This window comes from Erpetoichthys calabaricus, chromosome 8 (assembly GCF_900747795.2).
Source record: "Erpetoichthys calabaricus chromosome 8, fErpCal1.3, whole genome shotgun sequence".
Lineage (NCBI taxonomy): Eukaryota > Metazoa > Chordata > Cladistia > Polypteriformes > Polypteridae > Erpetoichthys > Erpetoichthys calabaricus.
In genome coordinates this window covers 160,886,857-160,898,577 of record NC_041401.2, presented here as the reverse complement: position 1 = coordinate 160,898,577, position 11,721 = coordinate 160,886,857, and the positions used below count along the sequence as shown (strand labels likewise).

Below are 11,721 nucleotides of genomic sequence, written 5' to 3'. Positions count from 1 at the left end.
AGCAACATTTCACATTCTACTTGTGTGCAGATGAAGGCTCTTTTTGAAGATGCATATCTGATGAAGACACGTTCACTGCCATTAAGGAATGAATGTCTGCTAATTCCATGCAGTGTAACATGAATAACACTTAACTGGTTCTTGTTGCCTCTTTAGCTGAAATCAAAATACATGACTCCCTCTCACGAGATTTCAGCCTCATCAGACTTTTTCTATTGTCCGCTGTCATCTGTCACATTTAGGAGTGCATTTAGGAGACAACCTCAGGCCTCCTTTTTGAGAACCAAGAAGTGGCACTATTACCTAATGCCTGTTCTCTTCCTCCCTATGCAGAACAGATGTTCGTTGGTCCTTCCCCCTCTGCTGTCACTTCTGCCATCCTGAGCCTGACCCTTCAGGGTCTCCTTCTTGAAAGCTACCTTCAACAAGATGTCATCGCTTTTGTCTTTTGCTTTAACAATTATATCTCAATCTTTTTTCAAAATACAGGGTTCACCTAGGTGCCCCAACCCTTTTTGACATGTCCTTTGTTTACTTACACATTAATCTCAAAGTCAAATCGGATGAGGCATTTGAGTTTTGAAAGTCACAAAACTCTGCTTTGTGGCTTACTCTGTCATGCTGTTGCTGTCACTCCTACCACTCAAACTGGAACGGCTAATGACAAGACCACGTCTAATCATCACTGTGAGCCTCCCATAACTGAAAGTTAAGTGAAGAAACTATACACAGGAAATGCTGCAGGGCCAGATGGAGTCAGCCCTCAAGTTTTTAAGGCCGGTGCTGACCAACTTTGTGGTGCCTTTTGTCACCGGTTCAATCTGCTTTAAGGCTTCAGAAAGTGCTGCTTCTGTGGAAAACATCCAGCATTGTTCCTGTTCCAAAGAGAGCAGGTGCCTCTTCACCAAATGACTACAGACCAGTGGCACTTACACCTCACATCATGAAGACCTTTGAAAGGCCGGTGCTGGACTTTATGAGTCACTTGTGATAGACCACCTGGACCCACTGTATTTTCCCTAATGGATAAAGGCTAGAGTGGAGGATACAACTATCTACAGTATCTGCTCCACGAGGCTTGTTCTCACCTGGACAAAGCTGGCAACACTGTGATGATTATGTTTATTCTGATTTCTTCAGTGCTTTCAATACCATCCAGCCATCCCTGTTAAGGGGTAAACTCAGAGTTATGCTGGTGGATGAGCCTGTGGCGTCCTGGATAATGAACCATCTGTCAGGCAGACCGCAGTTTGTGAGACTCAAGGACTTTGTTTCAGATATGAATGTGAGCAACACTGGAGCACCACAAGGAACAGATCTGTCAGCTTTACTCTTCACTCTGTACACCTTAGACTATAAATATAACACCAGGTCATGTTACTTGCAGAAATTCTCAGATGATTCCACAATTATGGGGTGTATTGATAAGGGGGATGAGGCAGAGTATAGGGGAACTTTATTTCTTAGTTCAAAGAAAATTGTGTACTCTTTAACATTACCAAAACCAAGGAACCGGTTATAGACTTTTGCCACAACAAACAGCCTCTATGTCCAGTCACTATTTAAGGAGTGGATGTAGAGGTGATCCACTCCTACAAGTACTTAGAGATTCACATTAATTACAGGTTGGATTGGTCTCGGAACACAGAAGAACTATATAAGAAAGGGCAGAACAGGCTCTTATTTCTCGGGAGACTGTGATCCTTTTATATGGGAAACGACATCCTTCACATTTTCTACCACTCTGTGATGGCCAGTGTGATTTTCTATACTGTGGTCACTTCAGGAAAGACCCACCGAATCAACGGGCTAATTAAAAGGGCAAGCTCAGTTATGGGACACACCTGGAGGTCGTAGTGAAGAAATTAAATAAAACAGAACTCAGTAACCATTATGAACAATGCTGCACATCCTTTCTGAAACACTAACACTGAGGACTTTCAAGCAAGAAATGTTACAGGGGATCCTTTTATACCAACAATGCCTGACTGTTACTCTGATAGCCAAGTCAGAAGTTTTCTTTCTTTTTAATTTTCTTGCTGTTTAGTCATTCTGGTATGTTCAGACCATAGTATGGGTATGTACAGTATGTATGTATATATCTTAATACATAATTCGCCTGCCTCCTCACTCACTCACTCACTCACTCACGTCTGTCCGAAGTCGAATGCGCAGTCACCTTCTGCGCACATCCGAAGTCAAATGCGCAGTCATCTTCTGCGCAGCCGCCCGAAAAACCTTACGAGACCGACATCCAACCCCAACATCGCGGCAGGTGGCGGATATACGGACGCAAAATTCAAAGAGAAAGGCGACTTCGATTAAAAATCTAGAATCCTGAAAGGTGATTTCGACTACAGCTCGAGGCCTAATTACGCATTCTGATTCAATTATGCATTCATTCAATACACCTATATCAGGTATGTGGTGCTTATACTTATTACTATTCCATATTGTACTGGAACATTCATCATTCAATATTATACTATAGGCCTGGAAAATTCATCAACTAACAGTACAAGCCTGTACAGTAATGAGTAAAGCGGACTACAATCATTACAAAACAACTTCTTCGTTACTTATCATTTGTTCTTCATACACTGCTGACACAAACTCGTGCCTGTTTCATCTTACGTTGTAGAAATGGGCTCTTTGTCTAGTATATATATATATTTATACAGTCATATGAAAAAGTTTGGGAACCCCTCTCAGCCTAGATAATAATTCACTGTACTTTCAACAAAAAAGATAACAGTGGTATGTCTTTCATTTTCTAGGAACATCTGAGTACTGGGGTGTTTTCCGAACAAAGATATTTAGTGAAGCAGTATTTAGTTGTATGAAATTAAATCAAATGTGAAAAACTGGCTGTGCAAAAATTTGGGTCCCCTTGTAATTTTGCTGATTTGAATGCATGTAACTGCTCAATACTGATTACTTGCAACACCAAATTGGTTGGATTAGCTCGTTAAAACTTGAACTTCATAGACAGGTGTGTCTAATCATGAGAAAAGGTATTTAAGGTGGTCAATTGCAAGTTGTGCTTCCCTTTAACTCTACTCTGAAGAGTGACACCATGGGATCCTCAAAGCATCTCTCAAAAGATCTGAAAACAAAGATTGTTCAGTCTCATGCTTTAGGGGAAGGCTACTAAAAGCTATCTCAGAGGTTTAAACTGTCAGTTTCAACTGTAAGGAATGTAATCAGGAAATGGAAGGCCACAGGCACAGTTGCTGTTAAACCCAGCAGGTCTGGCAGGCCAAGAAAAATACAGGAGCAGCATATGTGCAGGATTGTGAGAATGGTTACAGACAACCCACAGATCACCTCCAAAGACCTGTAAGAACATCTTGCTGCAGATGGTGTATCTGTACATCGTTCTACAATTCAGAGCAATTTGCACAAAGAACATCTGTATGGCAGGGTAATGAGAAAGAAGCCCTTTCTGCACTCACGTCACAAACAGAGTCGCTTGTTGTATGCAAATGCTCATTTAGACAAGCCAGGTTCATTTTGGAACAAAGTGCTTTGGAATGATGAGACAAAAATTGAGTTATTTGGTCATAATAAAAAGCGCTTTGCATGGTGGCGGAACAACATCGCATTCCAAGAAAAACACTTGCTACCTACTGTCAAACTTGGTGGAGGTTCCATCATGTTGTGGGGCTGTGGTGCTAGTTCAGGGACTGGGGCCCTTGTTAAAGTCGAGGGTCAGATGAATTCAACCCAATATCAACAAATTCTTCAGGATAATGTTCAAGCATCAGTCACAAAGTTGAAGTTACACAGGGGTATGTATGCACCTGTCTAAATTTGTTATGATGCATATTGCATATTTTCTGTTAATCCAATAAACTTAATGTCACTGCTGAAATACTACTGTTTCCATCAGGCATGTCATATATTAAAAGGAAGTTGCTACTTTGAAAGCTCAGCCAATGATAAACAAAAATCCAAATAATTAAGAGGGGTTCCCAAACTTTTTCATATGACTGTAGTTCCTTATATCTATCTATCTATCTATCTATCTATCTATCTATCTATCTATCTATCTATCTATCTATCTATCTATCTATCTATCTTGCTTTTTACTGGTCTTCCTGTACAAATGTTCCACAAATTTACATGTTTAAAATGTGGAACAAAAGCAAAGAACACAAAAGCTCGTCAGACAGCTTGACTCCACTGGCTTCTCTAATGATCTTAGCGTCTCTGTTACAGACTTATTAAGCTGTTCATTTCAATACCCCAGATTACCGTGATTACTTACTTTATATGAACCTGACACACTCCCAAGATCAGCTGACACTGGTCCTTCAGACATTTCAAAGACTTGTAAACTCTGACGATGTTTATTAGATCTGTCACCTTCAGACTCTTTTCAATGCTTGCCTATTTTATGGTATAATTTTTAATACCAGCTCAAGTGGTCCTTATTCTACTCCTATTACTACATTTAATTCCAAATTCATTCTGTCAGTTCAAGTTTTGTTACCACAAAAGGGTGCATGGCACATCACTAAACAAGAACACAGAGTTGTAAAAAGTCCGCCATGCTATTATTGCTCACAAATGTGGCTCTGCTGGTAGCCATCCACTCGGTGTACATAGAGAGGCCTTGAGAATAGAGGTCCTGTCCCTTTAAGACATTGAGAGCATCACCTTTTCCCTCTCGACTCTTATTATAGCCTTGGACAAGGTGACACTAGATGGGGTGGTCTCTAAGTGACTGTTTCATGCTTCCTGGTAGTATCAATCACCTTGGTCTTCTTGCATTACCTCTCAGACATGAAAGATGAACAAATCTTGAATCTTGAAAATTTTCTTTGTGTAATATTATCTGATTCTGAATGGTCATGTTTCATATTTTATTATTTAACTTTGAATTGCACTCTTTTCTGCATTGTAATGCATTTCTGTGGTGGTGTACTCTGTGAATGGTACTGCATGAGACAATAATTAGTTGCCTGAGTGTGGAAACAGAGACTATCCACAACAAAAGAAAGGAGTCAAGTGTGATGGCACCTCAGTCCTTCAAAAGTCAAACACACACACACACACTCGCTCTTTCTCAGTGTGGATCAATTTAGTGTTGTCAAGCAAATCAACAGAATCCATTTGAACAGTGGGAGATGAGTACATTTAGGAAATCCACAGAAAGGTGATGAAATGAGGCCCAGAATCCATCTTAGAATCAAGGGCTGTCCTGGACGGGTTCCTTTCTTCCAACAATTATTGCCAACATAGAATTAATTTCCTCTATTCAGTCAATCCCTACACAACCTTCTATGCAACAAAGTGAGTTCAGAAAACTGATTGTTGCATAAATGTTTGTTGTGTTTGTACTGTGAACTTATTTTTTATGTATTTTTTTATATCTTTATTTATAGAGTAGTTATTAGGGGGCATCACAGACATCCTGCTCCCCAGGCAACATGGAGGTCTCCTTATTTAACCTAACCAGGGAGTACTTCTGGTGCCCAATCCCCACCGCCTCTAGGAAGCACTTCTGGTCCAGGTGGACTCACCTACCAATACCTAATGCCCTTCACTCACCCTGGCCTCACAAATGGAAAGGGGTCATTAAACAACCCAGAGGGGATGCCTACACAGTGTCCATCCACTACACTGGCCTCCCAGCTGGGTAAGAAACTCCTGACCATTCCTTGTTGGGATGTCAGGTCTGCTGGGTCTTCTGTTATGCTGACTGAGACAATTCATTATATTGGCCTCCTGTCCAGATAAAGAAATGGGGTCCACCTTCAGTGGGATGCCCATCCATCTGTGACAATGTATATATAACTAATTTCAAGCGTATGTATACTCATATATTGCTATTGTAGCACAAAGGATTTCCTTTAGCCTCACCTAAATCATGGCGTAGCTTCAAACATGTGATAAGTTCTGTACTTTAGCTTTCTAACTTTCCTAATAACTCTCCATGGTCTATTGGATGATTTACTACTTGTTAGGTGTCTTTCTTATCTATGTCTATATAGTCCTAGGTATTTCTTTGTTTAGGTACTGGCAAAAGTAGAACATTGCAATCTTGATTAATATAAATATGACTTCAGAACAACTAGTTAAAAATAATTTATAACAATACTTTGAGCATTTTGAGAAATGCTAAATAAGAACATAAGAGATGTGAGGAGATCATTCCGTCCAAAATGCTCATTTGGTTAGCTAATAGCTAAGCTGCCCTGATTTCTCATCCAGATACTTCTTAAAGGTTGTCCTGGTTTCTGCTTCAACTACAAGTCTTGGTAGTTTGTTTCAGGTTCCCATAACTCTTTGAGGAATGAAGTTGCTCCTGGCTTCAGTCCCACATGTAACTTTACCTTAATTTCCTCTGGTTTCTTTCGGGAACATGATTCACCATTAAGCTGAAAGAATTCTGTTGAAAATACTTCATCAGTGCCTTTGAGAGCTTTGAAGACCTGGATTAGGTTTCTGCTCAGGACTAAAGTTCTCTAAATCTGTCAGAGTAGCAACGTGTCCTTAAGTCCTGGGATGCATCTGGTTGATCTCCTTTGCACAGCTTCAGGTGCTGCTGTGTCTTTCTTCTAGGTGACCAGAACTGCACACAGCACTCCAGATGTGCTCTCATTAGTGTGTTATATAGACTGAGCATAGCATCCCTTGATTTATATTCAACAGTGTTTCACAAAATAACTTAACACTATTTGTCATTTTAATTGCTTCTGCATTGCTTAGATGATGAAAATGTTACGTCAACATAAACCCCTAAATCCTTTTCGGAGGTTGCTTCCTTTAGAATTATGTCTCCCGTCCTGTATTTGTAATTGACATTCCTTTTGCTCATAACTTTTCTAAACTGCATTTTCCAAGTGTTTGCAAAGTTCACAAGCTTGTGCAAGACTGTTTGAATTGAATATAATAATATATTGTGTTAATTCAGGGTGACATACGGTAAGAATGGTTAGCTGCACAGTTCTAGGAAACTATCTTTCTTGACATGGTCAGTTTCCGTGTGAATATTGCATGTTCTTCCTGTTTTTCTTTGCATACCTTGCATTACCATCAATACCCCTTAAGACATGCAGGACATGTTAGGTTGGCTGATGATTGTAAGTTGAGTGAATGTGCACTGAGATGGACCAGAACCCCATCAATTATTGTGCCTGAAATTTCCTGGACTAGATTGAGTTTCTTGCAGCCTTACAATAGAACAAATAGATATGCCAAATGGATGGATGAATAGGGAGGTGTGGTGGTTTGTCTTTTATTCTAATAGTCCTGGAAGACCTTTTTTTTCCTTTTAGGTCAAAACATCTTAGGAGATTCCGAGGTAACCCCTGCTGTGTGAAGGACTAAGATTTGTCAGAATAAGCTCAGGCCACTAGTCTCGAAATGAACTGAACTGTTTTACACGTAGGTGGACATAAAAATAACAATTGCTTTCTCTTTTCGCTTCATTTGGATTTTCACTGGTGTCTTGGGGCGCTGAGTCAACAACGGAATTCATAAAGCTGCTGGGTTCCTTTGTTAGACCGCGCCGCTTAGAAGAAATGCGTTTGACCCCGTGCATGTACACATTTTACTCCACCTTTGACTTTTTACTGTATGCCGAGCAACATTGCAAAATATTACCCAAAAGTGGTCTCACGAATGCCACAAAGTGGGGGAGCAGGGCATTTCGTTATCCCTTGTTTATAGAAATACTATACGTCACGTTTTATACGTTGTGATGCATAAAAACCATCCCTATGGCTGTTAACAAAATTAGATTGGGCTTCCTCTAAATTATATTTATATGTAAATCTCATGCGCTTCCCTTTTTTCTGCACTATTATCCCAGATGTAATGCCAAGTTCTTTCCTTTACACACACCTGGGATTGTACTGCGGATTTCCTTTGCATTCTTGCCGCTGCGCATGGCGCTCCACAGCTTCATTTTGGCTTTGTGCGAAAGAACACCGCCGCAGCGACTTTATTGGCGGCTCCAGCATTTAACGCGTCAGATCAACGCTGTCGGTAAATAATGGAAACGCGCGTGCACGACGACAAACGTGCACGAGCCGACTAGCGCCTGGACAGCGCATCAAACGCGCGCCCCCCGCTAACAACCGCGACTGAGAGAGCAAGCCGAGAGCCGCCTCGGCGCTGGCGGAGTGAAGTCCCGGGACGGGGATGCGCAGAAGATGCAGCCTCCGTGACGTCGCGCTACCGCCGCCGCCGCCGCTGCTCTCTCAGGGATCTCTCCCTCACAGCGCCGCGCAATTTGCATTTTCTTCTTGTTCCACAGCAGCGGCTCTCCGCACACAATAATGTGAGTGAGTGAACGCCGCGCCGCACCAAGAGCCTTCCGTTAGTCACCAAAAGCAGCGCCAATCGCCACCGGGAGCCAGCATGTCGGAGGTGCTGCCCTACGGCGAGGAGAAGATCGACTACGGGGACGAGGGTGAGGGCGAGGGCGATGGTGATCAGATCTCCTTCACCTGCCGCCTGCAGGACACCAACAACTTCTTCGGCGCGGGCCAGGGCAAGAGGCCCCCGAAGCTGGGCCAGATCGGGAGGAGCAAGAGAGGTGAGCAGGACCGAACCGAACTGTCAAAAGAAGCGAGTCCGCGGGTCGCACGTGACACGTGCGGGAGCGCCCATCAACCTAATCCTAATAAAGGGGTCGGGGAATCCATGTGGGGAACGAGGGAGGGGGATATACCGGGGAACGATAAACTAACCGCGGCGAGCAGAAAATAAAATTAATTGCAAATAAAAAAAATGTGAGGACGTCCTATAAATCTTTTAAGACGCATTCGCGCAAGGAAAACTGCATCGAGAGGGTCAGTCGCATGAGTCAGGCATGTTTAGCCATTGCGTGCTGTGAGATTTAAACATAGGAATGGACTTGAGTGTGAAAAGGGGCTAAGATGAAAAGACAACGCAGGAAAGGGCAAACGCAAGGCAAATTTGAATCGGACTGAGAGTGAGGGAAATATCAACAGGGAACACGAAAATAACAACAACAGCACGACCAGAATGACAAGGAGGGGGAAAAAACATTCAGAGAAATGCCATACTGGCAAAAATGATATTTTGGCAGCTACGTCCGTGCTATATTAAATAAATAAATATTCGGGAAAATATGTAAATAAACGTAGACACCCCTGATGCAAACTGGGCGTTGCTGTGGAAATGGGACAAATAACTTGCGGTGTAAATATAAACTGCAGCTGTGCCACTGGAGTGTGAAATTGAGGACATTATTATTACGGGCAAAATAAGAAACGGCAGTTCTCCACGTACAGAGGTGGACTGCAAATAATAATCATGCTAAGTAGCGAACAGAAAGAAATATTTTGAAAGGGGCGTGCACGGAGACTATAGTGCAGGCAGGTGGTGAAATGGCAGCCCAGCTTGTGGTGGGCGCAGGTTTAGCTGGTTCTTTTTTGTCCGTGGTGTTAAAAGGTTAGGGATGCGAGCCGATTAGTCGAGAAATAACGGTCGAAAAATCGCTTGTGACATACTTCTGACGCACTTTGGGCAAACTTCGGAGCGACACGTTTATTTGTTTGTGATGCTTTGGAAGCGTTAAGGGGCAGATTTGCTGTCGTTCTTTTGGGGATTTTTTATTATCGTTGTTACTGTTGTTGTGCGATGGACTGTCGTCCCGTCCATGCCTTGTTCTTGACGTACAACTATTGATGCCGACAATGACGCTTGCAGTCCCGTAAAACGGGTTTATTTATTATTATTATTATTATTATTATTGTGTGCGCTACACTATGCAGTGTGAATGTCTGTTCATATCACAGTGTGTCCAAAATTCCAGGACTTGTGAAGTCTCGCAAGCAAGTGCAATCCATCTGGTCATTAGTTTATATTGCACTGTATCTTTGGAGGACACCGTTTTTATATGAGTAGACGACACGCTTCAAGAGCTGTAAAAAGAAAAGCCGTTTACATCGGCATTATTGAAACTTCATGCAAAAGATGTCATCCAGAGCATTTTATAATAAATAATTAAAATCCATGAATAATGCAGGTCCATTAGTACAAAGCAATTTCTTGGGAAACATTTATTGTGACTTTTTGTGGTGAAAATTGTAAAACAGAGAAATGCTTCATATGTTAAGAAACGGATGTAGTGCCTTTTATTAAGTATGCCAGTTCAACTCACTTTGACTTAAGAACTATGTGACACTGTCTTCCTGTGTCTAAAAAGCAGGGTAAAGCACAATGGACATTATTATTTTTTTTTTTGTTTTTCTTTGCAGTTGTCATTGAAGATGACAGAATTGATGACGTGCTGAAAAATATGTCTGAAAAAGCACCTTCAGGTGTTTAAAACAAAAAAAAAACAAACAAAAAAAAGATCCTAACCCCTTCTCCACTCCTCCAAACAAAAAAAAAGAGAGAACTTTTTTTCAGGATTTTGGGCATAACAAGTCAAAAAAAAAAAAACTGTCAGTCCTTCCCAAAATGGGATGAGATCCTGGTTCCGTCTTCAGTTTATGGCTTGCATGAGGGTCAACCCGAGGAGTAATAGTTTGCGGATGATGATGGTAGGATGGTGGTGGTGGTGGCGGTGGGGGAGTGAGGTTGTCTAGTGGTCACAAATGTCCAAGAACTGCTGAATCTGCGTTGTACAGTTGAAACCTTGGAGTCACAGAAGCACACCGTTGTAACTCCGACTTTGTATTGGCTGTTCTGGATGAGCACTTTGTTTACAATCTTCTCTTTGCAAAATGATTTGTGCACTTTGGATGTAAACGTTGTTGAGTTTGATGTTAACATTCTACAGCTATATACAAGTATTATTATAATAATGGTCATTCGTTTTTTTGGGGTGGGGTTTGGGAATATTTTTGCAGTGTTTTAAAAGGACAATGCAATGAGTTTTATATATTAGAGCGACCACTGAAGGTATTAACCTTTTTAAAAAATTATTCTTAATTGATGTTGCTCGGTTTCTTTTGTTGCTTCAAGCAACCTGCTTGCTCAGATTCCAAATGGGAATAAAGAAAAAAAAAAAAAAAAGCTTCTTTTCTATATTTCTAATGATGACGTACTTCATGTCTTGTCAGTGTTCTAGCAAGTTGACTCTTGAAGCCGTTGTGTTGTCTGGAGCCTTACCACACCGTGCCAAATGCCGCAGAAGACACCAGTGCAGCCGCCTGGTTCCCTCTGCTCTCTTTTAAGTGTAAAGTGATGCTCGTTTGGCCGACGTTTATGTTAATAGGGCTCTTTATTAATAGTGACAATATCCTGCTTTTGCATGAAATGTGCAAACAAAAGCTAAATTAAGTAAAACCCTCAGTGTAAGGGACTTGTATACTACTCTACATATTGTTTGCAACCTTGAATGACAGACCTCAGATTTTTTTTTTGGATTGAATATTGTATATGTTGCACCTCTCTATACACTAAACAGGGCTATTTCTGTAAAGTACAATAAAGTTGAAATCCTTCTTTTTGTGTCCAGGTTGTGTTTCTTGTTTCACGAGGTGAATGCTCTCATTTTACTTTGAATCAGTAAATGAATATAGCGCATTTTATAAAATACTGTAGACGTAAAATGTGGTTTGTATGTAAGTGCTGTTCGTCCACTCATGGCTTAGGATCACGCAGATTACGGAAACTTGTCACAACTTCAACAAAGCCCACTTCAGCCTACAATGGAGAAATATCAAGAAGCAATGAAGACCTGACAACGTGTGTCAGCTTCTTTTGATCTAGCATTGGGCAAAAGTTCGA

The 11,721-nt window shown here is 41.4% G+C and overlaps 1 protein-coding gene across 1 annotated transcript; it reads left to right on the top strand.

Moving 5' to 3' along the window:
* The first annotated feature begins 7,924 nt into the window (after window positions 1–7,924).
* Window positions 7,925–11,435, top strand: camk2n1b (calcium/calmodulin-dependent protein kinase II inhibitor 1b). Its single transcript, XM_028807679.2, has 2 exons — window positions 7,925–8,551; window positions 10,242–11,435. Exons 1-2 carry the CDS (start codon window positions 8,374–8,376, stop codon window positions 10,310–10,312), a joined length of 249 nt encoding a protein of 82 aa, XP_028663512.1. The 5' UTR covers window positions 7,925–8,373; the 3' UTR covers window positions 10,313–11,435.
* The last annotated feature ends 286 nt before the right edge of the window (window positions 11,436–11,721 follow it).